Raw genomic sequence first — 26821 nt, 5'->3', positions numbered from 1 at the left:
TGTCTCTATTAGTATTGTCTGTCATTTTCCTGAGACTTGTTACATGTTTTTATTTTAAGATACGACTATTTTGAAAACTGCTACATGTATATATATTTATTCTACTATTTCTCTTTCATGATGTGTAGCTTTTTTATTTTTTTAAATTTTGCATTTGCCATTTCGATTAAACTGCAGGATGTTTTTCCTAATGAGATTTATTCTTCTTACTTTTCCCTCTTTTTGGAAATAAAAAGTTCTAGCAGGGGCTTTAGGAGGAGAACACCCTTGCTGGCTGCACCCCGTGGAACCCACCGTGGGGAGCTTTAGGCCCAGATGGGAGCCCGTAGAGCCAGCAGGACTTGGCTTCTGTTCTTGAACTTGCTCATCAGGGGGAATCTGGAGCTTTGGGATCAAGTAATCAGACTTCATAAAGCTGTAAAATTCTGTATACTGATAAGAGTAATGCTCTTTTAGGAAACCATTAGCTCAGAACAAAACGGGGGCTCTATTTTGTTGAAAGAAGCAGCAGAAGATTTGAACATTTCTTTTAGTGAACAGATACACTATACCTTCAGGTTTTTGTCTACCTCTGTTCCAGTTTTTTCTAAACTTCCCATGTTGGGGTTGGGTGGGGTTTTTTTTTCTATTTTTATGGAAAGCTTTTCTTTTCTTCTCCTCGTTATATGAAAAACTCCTAAATGGAGAGATTGTAGGTTTCACAGTCTCTATTCCCCCAGTTAAGTGGATCTGAAAAATATGCTTTGCCCTCCTTGCCTTTCCATACAGGGTAAGTGTTGCAAATCACACATATAGGGAATAGAAAGGCCATGTGTGGTTTATACAAAGTTACTATTTTTTCTTATAATTCTGGGTTTCTCAGCTTCTTTCAAGAACTCACAGGGAAAAGGTGCGAAGGGAAGATGGGGTTTCCATTACTATATGCCTGCACCTGGATACTGAAGGTAAACTAGGATAAACTGGGACTTTGAAAGCAGCCAACACCCAGTACGTGATGAAATTCTGAGATAGCCTGGCTTAGAGCAATGGGTAGGAAGCTAGTGCAAGGCAAGAAAATTACAAAAATCGGTGTAAACCACGAGATCAATACTGAAAAACTGCCTTTTGCCTCGGTTTTCTTACCTGGAAAGCAGGCATAGGTGCGGCTCTGCCACTGCCATGGAGCTGGGAGGTACACGGCTCTCGTGCACTGCAAAGGTGTAAAAATTTACACAGTAAAAGTTTGGTTAAACAACCAACGTATGTATTGAATCCTGCTTTTTATTATATTTAATGTGCTAAAAGTAGTAACCTGAAAAAAAAATCTGGTTTATTTGTATACTAAAAAAAAAACAGCTGTGAGAAATAAACAGTATCAGAACACCTGAAAAACTACTTTAGATCAAAGCCAAACTGGCTTCATTTCAGCAGCATTAATGCTCTCGGCGCTGAATCCTCTCCCCCCGTTTTGAAATGTGCCGTAACGCTTGCACCAATGGGAGATAGGAAGAAACCAACAAAAAATTCATGGAAAATATTTACAATTATTGATGTTTCAATTTAGTCTCCACAAAGCGTAGCTCAGGAGCCTGGTCATCACCGGAGCCTCAAGGCAGAAGGGCCAAGGGCTTTTATCTCTGCAAATATAAAACACGACAACTTGGTATTGTGTAATTTTGGTCAACGCTGTGGAGAAAAGGAACTTGGCTCGGGTGGGCGGTGTGAGGAGCCAGCCCCCGGCACGCAGGCGCCCGACCGGCGCTGCGCCACCGTCTCTGCTGTGGTTCCAGGCACCAGAGCCCAACTCTGGCTGCCTTCACATCGTTTCTGGCAACAAAAAAAATTAAAAAAAAAATGCGTGCGCTCCGTGTCTCCTGAAGTTCTCATCCAAGCTTGAGCTCTCTGCCCAAGGAGGGGGATGGAGGAGGTGCCAAGTGCTTCTCGCCCCTCAGAGGAGCTTCAGCCCTTCCTCCGGCAGCGCCCGATCTCTCAACTGCTGGAGCCTCCACGGCCGAAACCGCCTGCGGCCGTCCGGCAGGGCCGGGGCCAGCGGAGACATGGCAGCGCCCGAGGAGACTCCGTACCTCGCTTCGGTCACAGAGAGAACATCCACCTGCCTTCACTCCGTAAGCAGGATAAAAATAGCAGAGAAGAAGAAAGAACTAGTTGCCAAGCTTTCCGTTCCTGTCTTTTAGTAAAGTCTTTTAGCTTTACTAAAAAGATTTTACCATTGCGCTGGGGTGCACGAGTCAGAAGCAAGACAAGGCTTTTTCAGAAGCCAAAACCCCAATTTCTGCTTCATTTGATTGCTTGGAACAAGGTTACGCATCGTCACATACCAATAGTCGGTGTAAGCCGTACCACCTAGCTTCAATGCCAGAAGCATGCAATTTGCCTTTAACTAATGCAAATTAATGTAAATTGTAGTGGAGGGCTGATTTAAAAAAAAAAAAAAAAATTCTTGGAACAGACGTAATGCAAATGTGTAGCTAAAAATGGCAGAGGCAGGAGCAGTCAAAACAGCAGCTCGGCGCTCGGTGCTCGTGGCGTCAGCCCCGCAGAGCCGCGCGCAGGAGGGCGGCAGCCGAAAGGGCTGTCACAAAGCTCTGGGAAGCTGCTGAATGCTATTTGATTTTTTAAAGTCTTTCAGGGGACAGGGTTTTAAGCAAAGCATTGCTGATTCGTGACTGTGTGTTTGCATAAGTGTAGCTTTAAAAAACAACAACAAAAAATATATATACTATTACTTGATTTGCATTTTTGAGCAATTTAGGAAGTTTCCTGTGCTGCAACTAAAGCTTTTTGCTTCTAGGTATTTACAGACTCACAGATGGGCTTTCCCTCACGCAGGCTGGGGGAAGAACGTACTGTGCTGCAATACTTCTTGTATGGCATTGTAAATTTTAAAAGGGAGAGTCTCAGAATTTGAAGGCAGCAAAGTATTTCTGCAGCTGGGACACTCTCACTTTCCTCACTGTTGCTGGAGAAGCCTGGCGAAACCATGGTCCTACTGAAGTAAAAATTCTGTCAACTTCTTTGAGCCAGGATTCGACCTTCGCGTACCTGAACTGAACAAGATGAAACATTTGAGAGGTTCTCCCGACAGCCCGAGCCCCAGACGTGCTCACACAGTGCGGGGATCAGTAGCGCACCGAATATTTTACTGCCTTAACTGGAGAGTACGTCTGTGGATTAAATGGGTTCGGCTGAGATGACAGATGCTGCACATTTACTGGTAACGTGCTTCAGCTGAATTTTGTACAGCGCCTCTTTGCGTGGTGTTGACACGAGTAACCGAAGACACTGTCACAGCAGTAAAACAGTCTGTAAAAACCACGTTTGGCTCAGTTCAGTTCAACTGAACCCCAGATACCGGCAGTAGTTGAAACCAATGACAGGAGCATTCCTTTCACTGCTTCGTAGTGTGGTAAAATTACCCAGGGGCTCCTCCCACACACCGCTGACGTAGGGCATCGTACGGTTTGTGACCCGGAGCCCGTCCTGCCCCGCGCCCGCCGAGAAACTCCTCGTGCAAGGTGAGCAGCACGCCGGTGCGGCGCAGGCTCCGCAGCGGCGCTCACCACCGCCTGCCCGCCTGCAGTAAGCACAAAACACCTTAGCAAGGAACGGCCGCTCGGCGATTAAATTCAATGGGACTGAGACTTACTCAGACTAAATTAATTGGCAAAACCAATCCACCGCGTAACGCACTGCTTCTGAAGCGCCGCGTGGTTTCCAAATGAAGCGTCCATTCGGTGTTGCAAGCTCTTTGCTTCTTTAAGGACTCGTTTCCAGAACTAAATCATTCACAGGGTGTTTCTGGGTTACCGGAGCAAACTAACTGGCATTCCTTCTTACCAGCCAGGCTCCTGCTAACTGCCAAATCAAAGGCACAGATAGGCTCCTCGTAACTTAAAAAATACCGATGAACCGCAGGTGAACATTTTGTCCACAGTCCATCCACCTGATACAGCTTACTTGGCAATAAGCCAGTCACTCAGATAAGCAAGGAGAAAGTTTGGTCCAAGATCAACGGTTTTTATTATTTCAAACTCAGGCAAATGTATTTCTGAAGAACACAAACACAATTATTTTCACAAGCATATTAAAAATATCTGCCTTGCGTGAAAGGTTATAATACCAAAATTCATGCTATTCAGATCCCAATAGCATAACAGCAAATTAAAGACATCTTCAGCTGTCTAGATCACTACACTATAGTGGACAGTAAGTAGAATTTCCTGTTTTTCGGGCAAACAACAATCCAGTGGCAGTGAATTTACCACAAAATACAGGCATTGGGAGTACGGCTACACCTAGCTTTGAAACGCCAAAGCAGATCAACTTCAGCCTCTCCTGTTGTCATTAAACTTCTCAGCTATTTTCTGCAACTCCAAATCCATAGCAGCCAGGTTTTCCAGTTCTTTTTCCTGCGAAAACATAAAGAGCATTTTACACATCAAATAAGGTTGGCAAATGTTTTGTTCCATGAAAATGAGAGGCAAAGACCGCTCCTGAGGCAGAGGTCTCCTGCTACTGACTGGTCCCTGGGCGGATTGCTGGGGGCAGGAGCACACACTTTGGAGATTTGTACAATTTCCTGCTTTCAACCCAATTAGGGCTGGGGAAAGTAAATGCTGCGAGCGGGCCCTAATTACAGTTTGGTCTTTTTTAGCTTCAAAGCACCGTTAGGTAGCAGTGACCTCCCGCTGCCGCGCGCAGTCACTTCTGCCCAAGGTGAAGGAGACCCTGAGAGGCTACAACCCTACGATCACAGCGGTCCTGGCTCACAACACACAGCGAGCAGTGTGCAGCGAGAACACCACCTCCACCTTAGCAGATGCTGGAGGAGGGGGGAAAAAAAGTTATGCAGCCAATTCTTGTTTATTATGATGACTTCCTAACGGCGTTTAACCTCTCTATAAATTAGCATTAAGCCTCCGCTGCTCCCAGCCCAGCTCGGTGCAACAGCTACAGTGACATACGTAAGGAGCAACCAGCTGCCTCGTCCAGACTCCGTTTTCCCGGACACGGAAGCAGAACAGGATGTCCACCAAGAAAAGGATTCACGTAGGTGGAAACTACAAGCACGAATCAGGCTTACAAATGCAAGCCAGGTTCTACTCTACAGTTACGGCTGGTAACGGCCAGCTGAATTTCACTCAAATGTCCAACTTAATTTTCAACCGTACGTTTGAAACAACCTGACCGACCAAGTGGTGCTTGCTAATTGCCTCTCCACTCCTGCTGCGAGGCACGTCTTTGTGTTATTAGTCTGTAAGACCCTAGAGGGAGAGGTAGGGCCCAAAGAGGAAGAAAATCTCCTTTCTCTTCCCATCCTGCAGCAGACAGAAGCTAACGAGGACGCACGTTGTCTTTACTTTACAAGGTACCACTGAATTCATTCAAAGGAAGCAGATTTTTAAAAATGCTAAAGATCTGGCTCTCTGTGTGAATCTTGTGTTTTTCCACGCAGAGTTTACCGGCTGCCCTGGGACTGGATTTAGAAATGTAGGTGTAAAGTCAGCTTCCCCCAGCTTTTCAGAGAAACACCTGTACACATACCTCCTCTTCTGTCAGTGGCCTCTGGCTCAGGCTCCTTCTGTCATTCCTGATTATGTGACGTTTTTTCATGTCTTCTCCAGAATTGTACAACTCTGGGAATTCGGCCGATTTCTTCCTGTAATTCAGGAGTTGTGCGAGCTGATCCATCTTGTTGTATTGCCTCTTCATATCGTATCTGTTCATTTTGCCAACATTCCTCTTCTCGGTGTGTCCACGGTTCAGAACACTTAGGATTTGCTTTTTCTCCCACCAGTCGTAGTCATCATATTCAGGGAAAAGGCTCTTCTCATTCAGGGTAGGCCTGCCTTCCTCCTTGCCCTCCGGAACCTGCCCTCCTGTGCTCTCCCTCTTCTCAACGTGCCGGCTTTTCCACCACAGCAGTGGGTAGAAAGGGCTGTAGGATGCCGTGGTTCTCTTCTCATTCTCTGCAGCAAGATGGCTTCCGTACTCTTCCCTCTCTGCATATCTTCCCTCCTCCATATTTTCATCTTCCATCTGATCACTGCTCTGAGGCTTCGTTTCCGCCTCCTCCTCCTCCTCCTCCTCGCTGTTGCCAGGGTAGCGCTGCTGCTCTGCACTGTCCTCAGTGCTGTCGTGCCTTCTGGCCTGCCCTTTGCGCTCTCGAGCGTGCGCTTTCTGTGACCCTTCATTGTCACTGTCCCACGAGTGGTATCTCCCTCCAGCACGATGCTGCTTCTCCTTGCTGCCACCGCTGGGATACCTGTCCAGCTCTTCCTCACTTCCACCTCCAAGATACGTCCTTCCCTCAGAATGGCGTCTCCTCTCATCACGCCATTTCTCGTTACTTTCCTCGCTGTGGCGATGCCTCCTGTTTTCTTCTTCACTGCCCTCCTCGCTCTGCTGCCACCTGCCCCTGTACTCCTCGCTTCCCTGGTCTGTGTGCCTCTTGTCCTCCGCCTCTTCAGACCCATGCCCCTCATCGTAACCGCTCCTCTCACGCTGCTGCTCAGACCCTTCGAGATGTTTCTGACGGTGGCTCCTTTCGTCCCAGAGATGGGCCTCCTCCCTGTTTGACTCCTCAGTCAGCTCCTCTTCCTCACCACCACGGCCCCTCTTCTCTTCGGAGGAGTCACCCATCCTGTGCTTCCCATGAGAACGTTTGGGTTTGTAGGGTTGCTCTTCCTCTTCTGTTTCTTCACCCTCCTCAGATTCTTCACGCTCTCGCTGGTGGGAGAAGTCACGTTCCTTAGACTCGCGGTGGTATTTTTCACGTCTTTCTTCCTCTGCCTCTCCCTCTTCACCCTCACGAATCCTTTTGTAAGGGCTCTGTATTCCCTCCTCTGAGTGCCAGTGGCCCGTGGGGTGCTGATCATTCCCATCAGGGGATTCCTCTGTGCTCGTGCCCCCAGAGTGGGACTTCTTGTTGAGAGCAGCATGCTCCACCTCTTCATCGTGACGCTTGCTCTCTTTGCTTTCTTCTTCACTGTGGTAGCTCTTCTCCTCTCTTCCAATTTCCTGATACTGTTTCTTTTCTTCTGTATGAAGTCTCTCTTCTTGAATAGCTGTGTGGTGTCCATCCTCCTCTTCCTTGCTTCTTCCTTCCCCCTGAGTAAGTTTCTCCTCATCACTTCCTCTCATGTACTTTTTAGATTTCTCTTCTGCCTGACTCTGTTCTTTCTCCGCACTCCCAGTATGATGTTTTTCGATCTCTGCTGGCTCTTTCAAATGCCTCACTTCAAGTTGTTTGCTTTCACTTCTCTGTCTGTCATTTCTACCACCTACAATAACAAAAGCAGCATAATGAAATAATCCAACTCTCCACTGAAGTGTTATTTCAGTTTAAATAGACACCCGGCTTCCCCAGAGTAGCAAGAAGATCTGGACAGGATTAATTTTAAAATCAGTCATTTTCTAATATTTTTTAAGCTTGCCTGGAAAAGCACTAACTAATTTTAATTTAATTAGGCATTTTAAAAGTTACACTGAAACTTCCGGAATAATTTTTCCTCTTTGTCTTTCTTCTTTGTGACCACATTGTTAGCATTCAATTAAATTAACTCTCATTCCCATTAAAAATCAATGGGATCTGGAGTTGTGTTCGGTTCTTTCAATGTCGGCTTTACCCATCATATATGCTTATTCATAAAAGAAGAAAACCATTTATTTCAAGCTATTTGAAAATATCTAGGGCTCTTACTGAATTTTGAATGCTCTAAACTGACTGAAAAAAAAAGAGAAAGAAATCTGTTACTTTACAATAGTTATGTTTAATCAAATCATGCTCCTTCTGCTATTTCCAAAATGTTAAATGCAAGTCTGACTGACCACATCAGTAACAGTATATTTCTGTGAAGATATTTCTGCTTCACTTTTGTCTGAGTAACACCAGAAATAGATCACAAATCATAAAAGTTTTCAGACAATAGCTGCACAGATTTAAAAATAGCTCATTATTTCTGAAAAGCTTCTTATTGTCTGATATTCTTGGAGGAGATCTGTCTAATGGCAAAAATACGGTCCTTAACGTCCCCTTCCAGTGTTCTTTCATTTTTCAAAACGTGGCAAATATTGTTAGTTTCAGAAAAAAAAACTCGTGTGTCACGAACAAAGCATGAAGAGTGATGGCATTCGGCATCTCCTATAAATTCGGGGCTGAGTTAGGTACAAATACATGTATTCCCAAAGACCCAAACCCACCCCCATCTGATGACCGTACCAGGGCCATGCGTTATTCCCTCCATAAACAAGCAGGAGACAGACGGGTTTCATTGCCTCTTGCTGGCAGGTAAGTTCAAGAGCCTTTTTATTGTTCTGTAATCAAATAAACATCCCGGGGCGGAAGAAAGATGGGCGTTCTGCAGTTTGGCACAGCGTCAAGCCGAACCACGCTTCCCTACAGCCAGTCATCAAGCCAGCCAGCAGGCGTGCGCCCCGACGTCGAGGCAGCTGAGCACCGCGCTGTGGGAATGAGCTCAGCTCCAAGGGGAGCGTTCAGCACGCGTAGCCAGACCTCTGGAATCGGGACCGCAAACTCAAATCACTTCTGGGCTGGCTTCCCTCTCCTGAGCTGGGCAGGGATTCAGCTGCCACCAAGCACGGGAGCCTTGCCGATTTCAGCGGCAGTTATCCGAAGCCAGTTCCTGCCCTCCGGGGCGCATTCAGCATGTGGGCCAAACCTGCTCGCATTTCCTGACCTCTCAGGCTACCTAAAGACTTTGTCTACTTCTCGCAGGCTCGCTGGGTGGGTTAAGTGGAAGAGCCACGTATGTCAGCCGAGAATCCCTGACAGTTACCAGGGCAGGCTGTTTGCTCTTCGAGCAAGACAGATGAAACAGAAGGAAGTCAGAATTCTGAAATTCGGAGGCACCGGTTTCGCACGGACTGAAAAAACAGTTCACCAGCTGGAATGCAAATGAGAACCCATCTACCAAAACCCTTTCACAAGTTCAGATAATGCTGTACTTACTCTTCTTCAGGATTTCTTTGCATTCGGGATTAATTGGTGGTGCATTCGGCTTAGATAGTGCATTGGACAGAACTTCCACTATGCACCGTGTTACCTAGAAGAAAAAAAATAGGAGAAAAAAATGCTCATGGCAAAAATGGAAATCCTACTTCTGATCCAGTTAGTGAAGAAAGCTAGTTTAGAATCAATATTCAGGCTAATATTTACAAGTTTTGAGTAATCCCCAGTTCCACCACAACTTTCTGTGCATTTGGGCAACAAGTGCTTTGGTCCTCGCTCCCATACCTGTAAGAAGAGGACAGTCATTAGCTCTTTTTATCTCCCCTTTGTTTGCATAGGTAACAGTCTCCTTTTGTACATTTTAAAATATTAAATGCCCTATTCAGTACAAAGGAGAGTCAAACGTGTGGTAACAGCACCCTACAGAAAAAACAACCAGCACAACACACGTTCAAAAGATGAGGATCATCCTGTAGGATCTGTCTAAATGAGGATGCTACAAAGGTGTTACCAGAAGTATTGCCTGGTTTGCCAATAAACCAAACCTGCCTTTATATCCTCTGCTAAACAACATGCTCCACATTTTTTCATGCGTGTGTGCTGTAGGCTCTGCCTCTTTTAGCACTTCACATTCAACTGGATCGTCTTCTGGAAGCAGAGGAAATGGATTGATTTGGGAAAGTCACGCAACCTCCTCTAATCCTAAGTGCTACCAAAGTAGCTCTTCTGTACAAATTCATGCAGAATGATGGTCAAGAGTTGAAGTTGTTGGTTGTGAGCAAGCACTCAGATCATCAGGAGTACAATCTGGGAGGCCGGATGGGAGGAGACAATAAAACAACAAAGTATAGCTGCTTGTCTATTGACTGTTTTTTAGTTACTACTAGGTGTTTACTAATCGAAATGATCACACTCTCAACCAGTGGAGAGGACCTGCTGTCAGGTTACAGGTGCTGAGAGCAGCTAATGGCATTTATTTAATCAAACAAGGTAAAGAATCTCTTTCCAAAGCAGGAGATGGGAGGACTGCACTAGAAAGTCCATTACAATAGATTGTAGATATTTAATCTTTCTTCAAAGTGGTCATCTCACTTTTTACAGTCCAATAACATGCACTATCAAATAATATTTCAGATAATTTTTCGGGCAGCTGTACAATGTAGAGTTTCAAAAGTACCACACAAGAAGCCAGTTTTGATTTTCATCAAATGCACCAAAATGCACGCAGGTATCTTCTGACAGCTAAAGGGACTCTCGAGTTCCACATCACCGATGATCTCTTAAGAGTTTACCCTTAAGAAAAACAAAGTGTTACCCTGACAGTTTAAAGACAAAATATGGAAAGCATGAGACTGATATTTTCTGAAATTTGCTTTGACATACAGCTACTCACCATTTCTTCAAGATGGTCTTTTTCTGATGGAAGTGCGCTGACACCTGGAAGAAAAACAAGTTATTACAGACTTATTAATCCTAGCAACGAGCATCACTGACAGGAGTCCTCAATCAAATTGGTCTGGTGAGATTACTCGAGTTTTGGGTTGGCAGTAAAGCGGACACGTTTTGCATTACATCTTTTCTTATTCAGGTTGGAAAAGCAAGGTAAAGTTGCAGCCTAGCGTGAGAGAAGAGGCATGTTAACATTTCTCGCACAAGAAGAATATACACCAAAAAGTAGGAAGCAACGCTTAAATTCCAAGATCGGAGCTTTACTGCAAGTCAGGTCTTCATGCAGTTGTACCTGTTTGGTGGTGAGAGAAGACAAGAAACAAGCAGAGCTTGTTTGCACCCAAAGAACCTTTTGGCTTCTGAAAGGGGCTCTGGGCTCCCCCCTCCCCCAACTCCCCAGTAGAAGACCATTCTTCATGGCTTTTAAGCAACTACTGTCTCAACCCTACTGGAGAAATCCTGTCTTGCCTGGATAGGAGGCAGCTCCTGGAGGGAAAGACAAAACCAGAAGGGACAGGAAAACTTCCATTCACCGAGTGGTCCATTATCACCCCAAGAAATAAGCAAAAAAAAAAAAGCAAATCCCAGTGGAAAACACTACTCCGGAACAAAGCGGCACAACCTGTCTCTCTCTGTGTCCTGAGGACACGTTGGGTAATTAACACCTCCTTGCACCAGTTCTGCTGTACCTGGTCCAAGGTAAACGAGTCCTGTGTCCAGCTCTGTGGCCCCCAACATCGGAAGGACACGGACCTGCTCGAGTGGGGTTGGAGGAGGCCACGAAGATGCTGGGGGGGCTGGAGCAGCTCCCCTGGGAGGCCGGGCTGAGAGAGTTGGGGGGGTTCAGCCTGGAGAAGAGAAGGCTCCGGGTGGACCTGAGAGTGGCCTCCCAGGGCTTAAAAGGGGGACAGGAGAGGTGGGGGGGGACTCTGGATCAGGGGGTGGGGATGGGACGAGGGATAATGGCTTTAAACTGAAAGATGGTAAATTTAGATGAGATCTAAGGCAGAAATTCTCCCCTGTGCCGGAGGTGAGGCGCTGGCCCAGGGTGCCCAGAGCAGCTGTGGGTGCCCCCTCCCTGGAAGGGTTCAAGGCCAGGTTGGACGGGGCTGGGAGCACCCTGGGCTGGGGGAAGGGGGCCCTGCCCGGGGCAGGGGGGCTGGAACTGGATGAGCTTTAAGGTCCCTTCCAACCCAAACCATTCTGTGATTCGCTTTGGGAAATAAGCTGTTGTAAATGAAACCTCCATGCTGCTTTACTTCACCATCACTGCTGCAGTATGTCTCCAGCTGGTTAATGAGCTTGGCTGCTGCGCGTTATTAATAAACCATGGCAATTCTCATCCACCTTGAGATTTGCAGAAGTGAAGTTAAGCAAGGCTGCCCGCCACACCCAAGTACACAGAAGCAAGACTTACCGCATGGTACGAAATCACAGTACACAGATGTACAGCTCTGAAGTTCTTACACAAGTCGGGATAATCTTAAATACACCTATCACCCTCTCTGCAATACTGCTTGGTTGGGACAGTGAGAGACCTTCTGTAGCAGATGAACACAAAGCAGATGATGGAGATGAAAGGGGTCGGTTTGCCTTATAGTGTCAGGAAAACTAACACTGCCCCAAGGAAGTTTCCTGCAGAGCAGACAGGAGCATGTCACCTTGCACTACTGAAAGCAGCAAAACCTTGCTTCTTTTCTGAGTGCGCAGGGGAAGCTGACATCTCCTGGAGCACTGACTCTGTGTGTAATAACTGAACACAGTACAATAATAACTCTCTTGGTATTTCTACTGTCCTTTATTTTTGCTCCCCCAAACACGTGTAGGAATGTGCTCCTCCAGCCCCCGCCTCTTCTCTGCGTATACAACTGCGAGCAGAGAAGGGAACCCACATGAGGATAGCACAGAAGGGATTCCCCTAAAATAGCACTACAGCCCTACCCCATCACTTCCCCAGAACGCCAGGTGGTGTGCGGAGGAGATGGTGCTATACAGAGCCAACCCTCTCCCCCATCTTTTGCGTTCAATGCTGACTGAGCCAGGCTTTAGGTTACTTTATTTACTAACCTAATATGCAAGTAACTACCACACCGCACAGAGCTGACGCCGCTGCAGCCTAACCTGCCTGCATCCTCCATCTGAGCACAGAGGGTAAGGACAGATGTACACATGGGGACAGAGGCTGGCAGCAAAGTCCCTTCTACTAAAAAAAATGTGTTATCCACTAAAAGGACACTTTCCCAACCCCACGGCGGGGGGGGGGGGTGGGGGGGTGGAGATGCTGCTCTTACGGCAAGAGCTGCTCACAGTCACCACCTACATGTAAGCAGAGGGGATGACCCACTTCATTGCCTCTTCTTGACAAGGCTCCTCTGGTCCTCCAGCCCATGAGAAATGATGACACGCACAAGGGCAAACATCTGATTTTATTCTTTTAGTGATGCTGCCACGACAGATCTCCTGTGAGTTACACCCAGCTGATAAAGCACAGAACAGACACATTTCAGAGCATCTTTTGATATTAGAGATGCCAACTTTGGGCCACCTCTTGAGCACTATGTCAGGGCTGCAGGAATATAAAGTCAGGTTGTACTCACTGCCTTGGCCCCTCTCATTCTAAAGCTTCTGTCTTTCCAAACTGATTTACAGATAGATTAATGACCATTAAGCAAGTGCTTGGTTAATGATGAAAGCTGACATGCACAAAAAAGGAAGCATTAGGCTATCATAACAATGTCAGATGAAGCAAATGGTATTAGACACCTGTCATATTAACCTGCCTGGAGAAACAAGTATCCAATCCATCACAGAGCCTGAAAAAAATATATTGAGGCAGCAGCTCTGCCAGAGCTCAGATAGGAAGCCCATGGGGAGGCAGCACGCCCCACGCTACACCGGTGCTGGCCACGCCAGCCCATGCCAGGTGGCAAGAGCCCCCTCGGGGCCACCTGCCAGCTGGGAACAGCTGGCCAACACCTCTGCCTTCCTCTCTACATGCGCGCAGGAGGGGTGAAGCCATCGCCCCAGCACTGCTGACACAGGCGGGTGGCAGGGCAACCACCCACCAGGCTGGTGGGGACACAGCAGACGGTACAACCGTGGGGTTTCGCAGCAGACACAAAGGCAGAGCGCACACTGAGATGGAAACCCTTCCCCTGCCCGTGCAGAAAAATCAGATCACAGACCCATGAAGCAAAGCAGAGGTCTGGGTTGGTTTCCCCTCCCCAAACCAAATCTGCCTAGGCAGTTACGATCAGTTTATTTGGTTTTGCTGAAGTGCTAAGAGCTGATGAAGATCACCAAAAAAAGGATGAGAAATGCAGGACAAATTCACGTGGCTTTTGCTTACATCTCCAAGACTGGGACGGATCCTTTGGTGGGTCCCTGATGAAACCCCCACATGGCTTTGTTTCATTAAAGCCGATGACTCAATGCAGTGCCATTGCTCATCAAAATGCCAGCAAAAACCCTCCCTAGGAAAGATCATGGAAACTGGCACACTGATTTGCAGAAGGAGCACTAGAGAGTTCTTGAAGTTAATGTTTCACTGATTTCCAGCCCCAAACTCCTTAGTTCATAGATTCTGGCTAACATTTGAAAGCAAAATAGCCAAAAAGGACATAAAGAAGTACCTTACCGATTTGATGGCGTGAACGGGAAAAAATATGTGGTAAAAAATCCCCACGATATCTGTGAAATAAGCCTGGTGAGCTTCTCTGGGCTGGGGTCTCTCCCCCCATCTTCCACCCTCCCCTGTGATTATTATAAAGGCACTTGAAGGTAGTCGACTTCATTATATGAGTTTCTGTACAAGTCCCAGAAGCGTTTCCGTGTGGAGACCTCTAACATACCTAAAGCCAAATATAGTCAACCCAGAATGACACCAATTCGTGCAAGAAATGATGTAGCACGCATAAAAAGCTGTAAAGGCAAGCGATCACCTCATCCTAGTGCGTTTAATCCTCATTTCACAGTGTGGTTTTAATATTTAACGCCGCATGCCAAAAAAAGATTTTCCGTTACGCTAAAGCCACAGACCTGCTACTTCACAACCACCTCCAAGTATGGAGAACCAGCTGGCAACAAGCTACCAGCACCGCTCGAATAAGATGACACCGAGGAGTCTGTGTGGAAAGAAACCGCTCTGGAGGAGAAAAATAAAATGAGCAGGAGGCGGGTGGCCCCGGCGCAGCGTGAGGGCTGAGGCCGGTACGGCTCCGGGCGGACCCCCCCGCGCCCTTTCCCCAAACCCCGGGCCTTACCTCACCTCCCCTCGCAGGGGCGACCGCGGGGTGACGCGGAGCGGGCTGGGCGTGACGTCACGCACCCGCTGATGGCGTCACCCCTCCGAGAGCGCGCGGGGGGGGGGCGGAAAGGAGGGGGCTCCCACCTCTTTTCAGAGGCAAAACCTCACCCCACTCCCCGCTAAACCGTCCCCCCCCGGGTGGTGGTGGTGGGGGGGGTTCTACCCGCCTTTCCCTCACGGCGAGGGCGGGCTCCGCCGGACCCGCCGCTGACGGAGCCCGACGGTCCGCGCTCGCGCCCCCGCTCACCTGCCAGGGCGGCGGCGCCCAGGGGGCCGAGCAGCGCCAGCGGCCCCATGCTCGGCTCGGCTCGGCTCGGCTCGGCTCGGCTCGGCTCGGCTCGGCTCGGCTCCGCTCGGCTCCGCTCCGCTCGGCTCGGCTCGGCTCGCCGCTATTTAAAGGGGGGGAGCGGGGGCGGAGGAGACGGGCGGGGGGCCCCTCCGGGAGCCTGCGTCACTCCGAGCCCCCGGGGGCGGTGCCGCCACCGCCCCCCCCCCTCCCCTCCTCCCGCCTCGCCCTCACCCCCGGCAGCCGCGGGACCCCCATCCCGCCACCTCGCCCCCCTCTCCAACCCCTCGGCTCGCCAGCGTGGGGGGACATTTCTCCCCGGCTGGGAAAGCTGAACTCATTTCCCCTTCCTTTGCAACCACCGCATCTCTTCTTCCTCCTCCCCTCCCCGCTTAATATTCCTAATACCCCTTTACAGCCCCCGCTCCGCCGCCCCGCCATCCCTTCAGAAAAGGAGAAAAGCAGGGTCTCCCTGCCGCTTTCTCCAGCTCAGAGGATGAGGTATCATCCTCAGGTCTTTCCCACAGTCAAAGGATGCTGAGCCCCTACCTACAGGGAGGAGGTGCGGTAATCCATCCCTCTGGCACAGCTTTCACAAGAAATCACCGCTGCGTTTCCACATCCCTTCCCCGTTAAAGCCTTTACAGACTTTTCTTCACTGCGAGGTTGCTGCCCCTTCTACTCAAATAGGTTTGCCCCACACACGGCAAACCCAGAACCAGAGAACGAGTGAAAAGTGGTCCCTGTACTTAGGTTGTCTGGTGAGTGAATGTCACGCAGTGTTCCTCATATGTTTTACTGGGGAAATCACGGCTCCTCGCGTCCATCTCCACAGGCAAACCTCTTACTTACTGTGATGATGCTCTTAGGGAGCCAGAGCAAACCTACAGAGATCAAGCTTTACATAATTTTCTTAAACAGCCCCCCACTGTCCCAGTTAGTCCTTGATGGACTGGAAAGCACAAATGACAAGCTGAGCATTCCACAGAGCAAGTCTAAATGCTTCTCCCAGTTCCCATCAGAGCCAGGCAAAGACATCGTAAGACTAGGACTTGTTTTGCTTTTCCTTTAATTAACTCTTAGAGGGCCATCTCCAAATTATGTGTATTTTTCAGTTGTTCTTTTTTGTTTGTTTTCAGCACTAAGCAGGTGGCCCTCTAATTGCCAGTGTTGGTGGAGGACAATGGATCTACCCATCAAAATGGCAGTTATCTCTATTACCATTCTGTGTAGTGACTATTACGTTGTGTCTTAACAATGCCAGGCTGCTATAAACATAAAGCCTTTAAACATATAAAACAGGACACAAGGACACAACACTCCAGTAAAACTCACATGCAGCTCCATCTGTGCATAAAGGGAGCCAGGAACCTGAGCTCCATTCAAAGCTTGTTTCAGAGGACAGCCTCGAACTCCAGAAGGCAAAGCCAGATACCTTGTTCACCTTGCATTCAGATAAGTTTCTGAAAAATAAAAGAACCCATGGCCACCATGAAAAGCAAATTAACACTGCAGCATCTTCTCTGCTTCTTCAACCTCCCTCTCCTTCATGTCAGTCTCGTATCGCCTATACAAGCCCCATCTCCATGGGCAGATGCTTCTTTGGAAATCACCATCCTTGACTGTGGGAAGTGGAGAACCTGATTCAAAAGACTATTCAAAAGAACAATTTCACTGGCTCCAGGTGCTCCATGTCCTCCCTGTCTGTGTGAGGATTCAGCCTGGCCTCAACCTCCTCAGCTGGTCACGAGAAAGAACTTTAGGTGAAACATTTGCCTTTTAAGCATTCTCTGCTTCCCCAGGTGTACAAATAGCACTCCGGTTATCCTCGTGTAACTGCTTCACTCCAGCATTTGCTTGGCTATACTTATCTTGGACACGACTGCCAAAAGGGGCAACTGATACAGAAGTGCTGAATAAAAATAGCAGGCTATTTTAGTATCTATGAGGCATTTGTACTAAGTAGCTGTATCGCACAAGTCCTGTTGAGAGTCGGTATAACCACCACTACAGGAGCCCTCTTGCTGCAGAACAGACAGCTGAGATTAAGCAGTCCCACACTCCCGCCCCATGTGGCTTTTAATCCATCCTTTGCACTGCAGCAGCAATCACCGAGGCCTCAATGGCTGTTTCCTCTGTGCTGGTTGGTTTATTTATAGGATTTATAGGATTCACAGGATTTCTCTGAAACGCTCCCTCACCTTAGCACTGTGTGGGCTGATCCCAAAGAATCCAGAAGTTCTGTATTTGCCGTTGGTAAGAGAAGATGTTAAAGCACTGTCGGGGCATGTTTTGCCATCAGTTGTATCAGGGTCCACACGGGAGCACATGTTAATGTATTCAGAATTGATCAGAATCCGGGTTATGAAGATTTGCCAGTTTTACAGAACCATCACCCAAGAGGTCTGTGCCAGGAGCAAGGGCAGTACTGAATGGAGTACATACCTAACTCCATCTTCAGCACCCAAGCCTAGGATTTCAAAACATGATCCCACAGACTCTTCTGCCAGTGCTGGAAAACCAGACACAGAGAATCCAAGCACCTTGCCCACAGTTAAATTAAGTCAGCCTGTGTTTTCAAAGCAATGTTGCTTCACATGGACTTTTACAGCCAGGTATCAGCTGGCACAAGCTTCCTCTCAGATTAGGAAAGAGATGTGACTGCATTAAATCAGGATTACAGCAGGCAATGGCATATTTCACTCCATCGGTTGTGAGTGGCACACCCCAACCTCCCTTCTCAGATGTGTCAGAACTTCAATTGCAGTGATGTACACGCTTCATAATGTTGTGACAATCTATCGCTCTATGAATAAACAGTATTTATCCTGCTGGATTCTCTCAAATACAAACACTTAAAAAAAAAAAAATGTTTGGCTCATGCTAGAAGCTAGAACTTCAAATGATGACAAGCGAGTTTACGTGTCTGAGCTCCTTCTAAGCCGAGAGGAGACTGCTTGGGGAATATAAGTATTGCTCTCCCCTAATTAGATGTGCTAGTGGGATTACCTTCATTCTTAGCTGCCAATTAGTTTTCATGGAATGAAAATCCTGCAGCCCGTTTCATGAACAAAGTCATCTCTTCCATTCAGAAGGTGCTAAGGGGATGGATCTGGAGAAAAACACCAATCAAATCTGAAAAGCCAGCACCTCAAGGGACACCGTCCTTCCAGCTTCACGAATGGCCGCAAAAATCCTTTCAGAGGTCTCATGCATAGGCAATGCTGGTTGCAGCATAACAGTAACAGAGTTGGACAAATGCTTAGGCTTTGCTGTCACTATATGTTACTGTATATATATTTACCCATAACTCACTAATACCAACTGTTACAGTGTCTTAGAGCTGGTGCAACATGTAGCTGAACAATGCCACAGGAATTTCATTCTTAGTAGCTCTACAGTGAGGCAGGATCTGGTGCCCAGCTCATCACTTTGTTTGTATGGTGATGGACTTCAGAGGAGCTAAAATCCATCAGGCATGTCCACTGGAGAGGGAACAGGCCAGTGCTCAGCTGGATCTTGTCTGTGCTGCTGGCAAAGCAGAAGGAAAAACTTTTAAGGGGTGCATATGCCCATATACACCCTAAAATCTTTGCACGCCTCCAACTTCTGTGAGGTGCAGCAGCCAGGACCACACTCAGACCTCCTCCTTCTTATTGAGCAAAGACTATTTATCCTGTACCAGACACCTGCAGTGATGCTGAAGAATAGAGCTTGCTTGTGGAGTTACAGGAGGATCTGACAAACAACAGGGACAGAGGTATCAGAAACAGTGTCTGCTTGAGCTGAATCCATGGGAAATTAAATGATACTGCTATTAGCTAAGCCAAAATGCTTCTAAGCACACCTTGCAGCAGCCCGTGCTTGGGCAGATTGGGCTGGTACAGTTTGTGACTTGTAATGGGTGGTCAGTCTGCATATTTCGGTTTAGCCTCTCTGTCATCCAAAACCCAATAGTGATAAAAAATGCACCCTCCCAGCAGAACTGAGTCCACAGGATGCAAATTGCCTGAATCCACCAAGATATAAAACCATTTAATTCTGTATTTACACAATAACCAGATTCCAATTTAAAACTAAAATGCACATATTTTGCCTCCACTGAAATATTTTCAGGTTGTTCTTCCCCTGAAAGTTGAACTGCCCGTGGCCTTAGTGCATGGTATCAATGAACTGGCCAGCAAACTGAGCTCCAGTTGAGAGACAGAGGAGCTGTGAAGAGACCCTGTGTGGTACAGATGTGTAATTTCTGCAGTGTGGGCAACTATCTTTTTTTACTTTCTATAGTTCTACAGTACCTCACACAGTGGGGTTTTGTTCATGCCATGTGCTCTTAGGCAGTACAGAAACTGCTAGAAACCAACTGATACTCTTTAGTCTCAAAGACTTTCTTCAAAGAAAATCTAAAGAATCTACAGGTTACTTCTATTTCAGAACCAAGAAAACCGTAAGAGTTCAGGCTGACTCTTCTTGAATTGCCTTTCTCGGTCTTCTTTAAAAAAAGATTTTGCTCACTTGTAACCCTCTTCCACGCAGGATCCTTCTAACTCCAGCTCTCCAGTGATACACATCTATACCACAGAAACAAGTTCAAATGTTATATGGCCAAACTGAAAAGAGTTCTAAAATATGCCTATATGACATGTCATAATTGTTAAGGGTTATTGAAAATATATGCACAGACTCTGCTATGGTCTTATGGAAAAAGCCCTATGCCAGCTGATACAAACCTTCAGGGCCTATGTAAAGATATCACCAGAATTTAAAAAAAAAAAAAAAAAAAAAGCAAAACCAAGCCAAACCCAAAACACAGGTAAGCGAGAGCGGGAAGACCAAGTCTAAACACAACCATTTCCTCCACATCCCAGGTTTTCCACAGGAACATCTTCACACATGTAAGAAACTATGAACTAAGGGTATTGTTTATTGAAATTTATGTTAAGCTCAATGTAAAGGTTAGGCGGCAAAAGACAGAAAAACTGCTTATGCAAATAGCTGCCAGACACCGCTTGTGTGAGACAAGATAACCTGTGAGACAAGATGACCGCGTGAGACAAGATAACCGCAATTGCTTACACAAACCAGATACTTGTGCAAGCAGAAGGGGTACTGATCAAAGACAACCACGAATGTAAAAATGTATAAAAAGGAACTGTTTGAACTGATCAGTACGGCAGTTGGCGGAGCGCAGACTCCCCTGTCGTCCAGCGCTGTCTTTGCTCATATTCTACTTGCTATAATTAATAAAATTATAATTGGATTATGATCCATTGTGGTCTCAATTTATAACAATTTCTGGTGCCGTGACTCGGATAAGGAACGGTGGGCTTCTGTCCTCCGGGGAGGCGCCCCGCGGCAATCCGCGGCCCCGCGACTGATAGCCCACCCCATCCTTACCGACGAACCTAAATTCTAGAATAATGAGCAAAGGAGAAACCGGTAAAATCCCATAAAAATTCTGTGCACGGGAGTCCGGACGAAGACGCAGGATGCGTAAGTATATTGCGAATTTGTTCGCGGGTTTACCGTTCGGGCGGGATTGGGTTTCCTGGATTATAGCGAATGAGAGGTTCGATATACTGAACCAAGCGAGTGCGGACCCTTAAGTACTGCGTTTCCCATTTCCCGCGAGGGACTGGGCCAGGAACAAGGGGAGCGAGTGAGTGTGTGTTTGTGGATAATCCAGAAGATGGGGGCGAAGGGCAGCAAGCCTTCGACTCCCATGGGAAGGGTACCCACTGTACCTAAGAATACCCCTCTGGCATATATCTTAGACAATTGGAGATATTTCCCTGGAACACTAGGGAAAGATAAGCAGAAAATGATAGAATATTGTACTAAGATATGGGGAGGGAAGAAGATTTCTAAAAATGTCTTTTGGCCAGTCTGCGGGTCAGAAGAAGATTGGATAAGGCAACAATTAAATCTCTGGGTTAATAATAAAAAACCCCTTAACCCGGAAGAAAGTCAGTATGCGGGAGTGTGGCTAAAAAGACTGGGAGCTAGACTTTACCCGCTGAATGAAATAAACTAAACAAAAGAAAAAGAAGGAAGGGTTAGACGAAACCCTTCCAAGCCCCCCTCCTTACATTTCCCCTCCTGCTCCCACAGCCCCTCCAGAGGTCCCCAGAGCGCCCACTCCCCCACCGGAGTCGGAACAAGAGTCTCCCCCTCCTCCTAGACGTGTAACTAGAAGCCAAAAAGGGGCAGCTCAGATGTACCCCCTAAGGGAAATACCCATGGGGGGACCTCAACCCGTGATCGGATATATTTCCGTACCCCTAAACTCGGCTGACCTACGAGATTTTAAAAAGAACCGAGATCGGAAACTTAATTGAGGACCCACTCGGAGTGGCAGAAAGATTAAATCAATTTTTTGGACCAAACCTTTATACTTGGGATGAGATGCAATCTATCCTTGGTCAATTATTTACTACCGAGGAAAGAGATATGATTAGACGAGCAGGAATGAGACTGTGGGATGCTCAACATGCCCAGGGACCTCAAGCGGATATTAAATGGCCACTCCAAAGACCTAATAGAGATAATCAGGATCCGGTGCATAGAACTCATATGCAGGACCTGAGAACTATAGTAATTCAGGGAATTAGAGAAGCAGTACCCTGTGGCCAGAATATTAATAAAGCATTTAATGAAATGCAAAAGAAAGATGAGAGCCCTACTGAGTGGCTGGAACGACTGAGGAAAGCCCTTCAGCTGTATTCTGGGGTAAATCCAGACGACCCTTTAGGGCAAGCACTCCTCAAAACTCAGTTTGTGGCAAAATCATGGGAAGATATCAGAAAGAAGATTGAAAAGTTAGAAGACTGGCAGAATAGAGGGTTGGATGAATTATTGAGAGAAGCTCAGAAAGTCTATGTAAGGTGAGAGAAAGAGAGCAGCAAGCGACAAGTAAAAATGATGGTAGCAGCGGTCAGAGAGGATCGTAAAGGACGAACTGGTAAACACAGATCTGCTGGAACGAAACAAGGGAACGTAGTAGTAAAGAAGGAACAGAGATGTTGTTTTTACTGTGGAAAGAAGGGACATATAAAGAAGAATTGCAGAGAAAGGATCAGGGATGAGGAAATATTGAAAACGGAATAGGAGAGCCAGGGGCTCTATATCTTAGGGGACCGGAGTCATCATGAGCCCTTGATAAAATTAAAAATAGGTCCCCATAAACAAGAGTTCACCTTTTTAGTAGACACTGGGGCTGAAAAATCGACTATTAAACAAATACCTGAGGGATGTAAAATTTCCCCGGAAAAAGTACAAGTAATTGGGGCAAAAGGAGAACCATTTAAAGTAAACAAAATCAAAAATGTGGTATTCGAAACTGAAAATAAATTTGGAATGGGTGAACTCTTGCTCGTCCCTGAAGCAGAATTTAATCTGCTAGGACGAGATTTAATTGTTGAATTACAATTAGAAATTAAAGTGAAAAATCAAGAGCTAACAGTGTCTACTTATCCTTTGACCGTGGATGAGCAAAAACAAATTAACCCCGATGTCTGGTACTCTCCGGACACAATTAGTAGACTGGAAATCCCACCGATTAAAATCCAAGTTTCTGAACCCCACATACCTGTGAGGGTAAAGCAATATCCCATTTCCCTAGACGGACGGAGAGGATTAAAACCAGAAATTGATCGATTATTAGCACAAGGAATCTTAGAGCCTTGTATGTCACCCTTTAACACCCCCATTCTGCCTGTAAAGAAACCAAATGGGAAATACCGGCTCGTACATGATTTAAGGGAAATCGTTTAAGGGAGCACGGGGCGGCTAGGGTTAATCCCTTGCGGGGAAGTCCCAGCGGCAGGAATTCAAGGGGGGATGGGATTTGTGGATGTGCCGCTCACTAATGTAGAAGTGAGAGCGTATAAGAATGAATTTAGGAGGTTATTAGAGGACCCTGTGGGGCTGTCAGAGAAGACTGATCAATTTTTGGGACCCAGTGTATATATATACATGGGAGGAGATGCAGTCGATTACGGGAATTTTTTTCTCTCCTGAAGAAAGACAGATGATCAGAACGGTTGGAATGTGGATATGGGAGAGAGAAAATCAGCAGGGGATACCCGGGGAAAGGAAACTCCCTGTAACCCCTCTGCAGTGGAATCAGAATGAACAAGAGCGGAGGAGAGATATGAGTGACTCTAGGTCATTATAATAAGAGTCTGGAGGAACTCCTGAGAGAAGCACAGAAAGTAGATATTAGGAAGGATGAAGAAGAGGCTAAAACTAAAGCTAAAACTATGATAACTGCACAAGAAGCTGTTAGAAACAAACACAAGGAATCTCAGACGGGAAATCACAAATTTGAAACAGGCAAGGGAATGAAAGGGAAGGCGGAACCAAGAGGCACCACTGGCTAGGGAAATCACAAGGGAATGTTTTCATTGTGGGAAGGGGGGGCATTATAAACAAGAATGCCCCCAGAGAATACGGGACCTGTTGGTGTTTGAAGTAACCCAACAGGATGAGGGTGGTAATCACTAGGGGTGTCAGGGACTCTACCTCCTGGGGGATATACCAACAGAAGAGCCCTTGATAAATTTGAAATTAAGACCCCAGGAGGAAGATTATGTAAAAGATACAACTTGGGCTGTAGGGGCTAAAGGTGAAGGGGTTTTTGGTCCCAGTTATAAAGAATGTGTTAATACAAGGGGAAGATCAATATGCTGTTAATGATTTGTTGTTAATGCCAGGGGTAGGATGTAATTTGCTAGGTAGAGATTTACAAGTGCAATTAGGAATAGGTGTGGTGCTGGGTGAAGGAAAACTAGTGGTTAAATTACTAGAATTATGGGAGGAGAATCGGGGAGGATATTTAGGAACCAGAGCATAACTGTTTGGATTTTATAAATTATCAAACGAAAATAAGAGAAGATCTGTTAAATAAACCTTTGCCCTATAGAGAAAAACTATTTATTGATGGGTCCTCTCGATGCCTAGAAGGAAAAATATTGGGTTATGTAATTATCGAGAGGCAGAAGATGGAAGTGTTTGAAAAGGGGAAATTACCTGCTGGGTGGTCAGCACAAGTCTGTGAACTCTATGCCCTAAAACAGACATTGGTATATTTGAGAGATAAGGAAGGGACAGTGTACACAGACTCAAAGTATGCATTTGGAGTGGTCCACACATTTGGAAAAATATGGGAAGAAAGAGGGCTTATAAATACAAAAGGGAAGGAGCTAGTACACGAGCGGCTGATCAGAGAAGTTTTAGAAGCCCTGAAGCTCCCCACAGAAATTGCAATTGTGCATGTGAAAGGACATCAGAGGGGAGCATCAATGGAAATAAGGGGGAATAATTTAGCAGATTAAGTAGCCAGAGAAGCAGCTACAGAATCATCATTGGTAGTTTTATTGGTAATAATACCAGGGGATTATGAGAATTTAGCCCCAAATTTCACAGAACAAGAAAAGGATATACTTAAAAATAAGGGGGGAAAAGATTCAGAAGGAAAATGGACTTTAGCAGATGGAAGGCAGATGTTAAACAAAACAAGATCATGAGAAATTCAGATCATGAGAAATTCTGTCATTAATACATTAGAAAATACATTGGGGAACACAATCACTTTGTGATCATTTCCTTAGACAATATGGGTGTATAGGAATATATATATGGTGGCTAAACAACTAGTTGATCGATGTTTGATTTGTTAAAAAGTGAACAAAAAGGTAATGAGATAAAAAAAAAAGGGTGGCTGGGGAATAGGAGCTAGCCATACAAAGCCTCCAGGTAGACTTAACAGAGCTACCTCAAATACAAGGGTGAAAGTATTTGTTGGTATTAGTGGCTCACTTAACTCATTGGGTGGAAGCAATCCCCCACACCAAGGGCAATGGCAAGCATGGTATCCAAGGTGTTACTGGAAAACATTATCCCCAGATATGGATTAATAGAAAGAATAGACTTGGGCGGAGGAACACATTTAATTTTAAAAATTATATACAACAGCTATCTGAAGCCTTAGGGATCGAATGGGCATGGCACACCCCATGGCATCCTCGGAGTTCTGGAAGAGGAGAAAGAATGAATCAAACTTCAAAACAAACCTTGACTAAGTTAATGATTGAGACTCAGATGTCTTGGATTAAATGCCTGCCATTGGCCTTATTAAGGATCAATACTCAGCCACGAACAGACCTGGGTATTTCTCCCTATGAAATGATGCTTGGATTACCATGTATGAGTAATGACAGGGATATTGTCATCCCTGAAGTAGGAGATCAATATGTAAGAAAGTATGTAATAAGAATTGGTAACACTTTAATGAAATTAAGAAAGAAAGGACTTCTGCCTCAAATACCACTATTGGCTTTTAATATCCACAATGTAAAACCAGGTGATTGGGTATTGATAAAAGTGTGGAAAGATTAATCATTAACTCCCGAGTGGGAAGGTGCATTTCGGGTGCTGCTGACCACCGAGACAGCGATCCGAACAAAAGAAAAGGGGTGGACTCTTGCCTCCTGAGGAAAAGGACCGGTGGAAAAGCCTCAGGAGTGGACTGTGGTACCATCAACTGACCAACTACAAGTCACCCTCAAAGGACTAAGTAAATTCATCAGGAGGGGATTGAATGACTCTTAACCAGTGGTTTGACTGGGTTTTTAACTGGGCTCAGAGGTAACACTGTGAAAATTTACTTATTCATTTACTTACTTGCTGTATAAGGAAACAAAAACAAAAAAACAAACAAACAAACAAAAAAACTGTCAGGGAAAAGCTGGAGTTTACCAAGCATTAACTGACAGACATGTTACAGAGTGGCTTTTGGTAACAGATTATGAGCATTTTGGAGTCAATTAGGCATTGCTAGAAAATCAACCTAATTGGGTAATACCTTGTCTCGAGTGTATGTATGGATGTCATGAAGCGTGGGTTTTGTGTGAATGTGAAATGTGTTACCGGATGTGGTATTTCTTGCAGATGGAGAAAATTGTCTTATAACTGTATAGGGAAGGGGCATGAACTGTAACCTTGATTTACGGGGAAAAAGAGGTTAGTCCCCAGAATTTGTGATGTCCCTGAGAGTTGATGGGAGGACACTATCGGAAAGTGCCAAAATTTTGCTTTGCTTAGAAACAAAGGAAGTGGCTACAAAGGAGCTGCACTTGAATTGACTAACTCTTAACACACGGATTTGTTAAACAGTAGAGGGCAAGACCGGGTTAACCTCTGTGCTCGCCACCAAGAAGACCTTTTTCTCAGCTGTGGGCTGCAACCCCATAGGCATGAGAGGTGGGAGTATATGTTATACCGGACCTCTGCTAATCATCCTGGTATGGTTTGCTTTAATAGTGGCAAATTTGTGCAGCAAGTGCTTTACTGTTATGTCCAACATGAGAGTGGCTTTGCTTTCCCAAAGACAGAAGGGTGGATGGAGATATTTTAGTAGGAAGAAGAGAATCCAAGTAAAAGATGTGACAGAAGTAAAACAGCCAGTACCAAAACCGCCGAAAAGACCTATAACAGAATTTTCAACATGGTTAACCAAAGGAGATGGTGGTTTACATAAGCAGATACAACTACATGGGTACTTGAAAGAGGAACATTTACAAGGGCAAAAGATATGTAGTAAAAAAGGCAAACAAAGTGAGGGCTACCAACATCGAGGCTGCACAATAAATTGCTGCCCATGCATAAGCACGCTCCATTGTTTTCGCGGTATCGGAGGTACAAGAGTGAGAGCGGGAGTGGCGAACCTGCCTGGTCTGTAGGGATCAGGAGTCAGGGTCCACATACACAGCAGGAAGATGGATTTCCACGCCCCCAGTCCAAAGCGCAT

At 46.1% G+C, this 26821-nt stretch overlaps 1 protein-coding gene across 4 annotated transcripts; it reads right to left on the bottom strand.

Moving 5' to 3' along the window:
• Nucleotides 1–3991: 3991 nt before the first annotated feature.
• Nucleotides 3992–15113, bottom strand: LOC122154318 (secretogranin-1-like). Of its 4 annotated transcripts, XM_042801848.1 has the most exons (6): nt 14683–14701; nt 10365–10408; nt 9179–9256; nt 8972–9065; nt 5545–7283; nt 3992–4409 (listed from the first exon to the last, which is right to left on the bottom strand). In XM_042801848.1, exons 2-6 carry the CDS (start codon nt 10365–10367, stop codon nt 4326–4328), a joined length of 1998 nt encoding a protein of 665 aa, XP_042657782.1. In that variant the 5' UTR covers nt 10368–10408; nt 14683–14701; the 3' UTR covers nt 3992–4325. The 4 variants fall into 4 exon arrangements, with proteins under 4 accessions (XP_042657782.1, XP_042657777.1, XP_042657791.1 ...); XM_042801843.1 differs by lacking the exons at nt 9179–9256; nt 14683–14701 and adding an exon at nt 14974–15113; XM_042801857.1 differs by lacking the exon at nt 9179–9256 and having other exon boundaries at nt 14683–14706.
• Between the last annotated feature and the right edge of the window lie 11708 nt (nt 15114–26821).

This window comes from Tyto alba, unplaced genomic scaffold (assembly GCF_018691265.1).
Source record: "Tyto alba isolate M040663 unplaced genomic scaffold, T.alba_DEE_v4.0 Super-Scaffold_100000100052, whole genome shotgun sequence".
NCBI classification, from domain to species: domain Eukaryota; kingdom Metazoa; phylum Chordata; class Aves; order Strigiformes; family Tytonidae; genus Tyto; species Tyto alba.
Note: the sequence above shows the minus strand (reverse complement) of the source record. Positions and strands in the feature narration are given on the sequence as shown.

Bases quoted from the DNA above. Each gene is read 5' to 3' on its own strand.
- LOC122154318 (XM_042801839.1), bottom strand. From the start codon at position 14,160: ATGGGGGGAGAGACCCCAGCCCAGAGAAGCTCACCAGGCTTATTTCAC. The intron at 7,284-8,971 runs GTAAGTACAGCA...TTGTTATTGTAG, and splicing joins CAAAGAAATCCTGAAGAAGA to GTGGTAGAAATGACAGACAG. The intron at 4,410-5,544 runs GTATGTGTACAG...ATGTTTTCGCAG, and splicing joins GGCCACTGACAGAAGAGGAG to GAAAAAGAACTGGAAAACCT.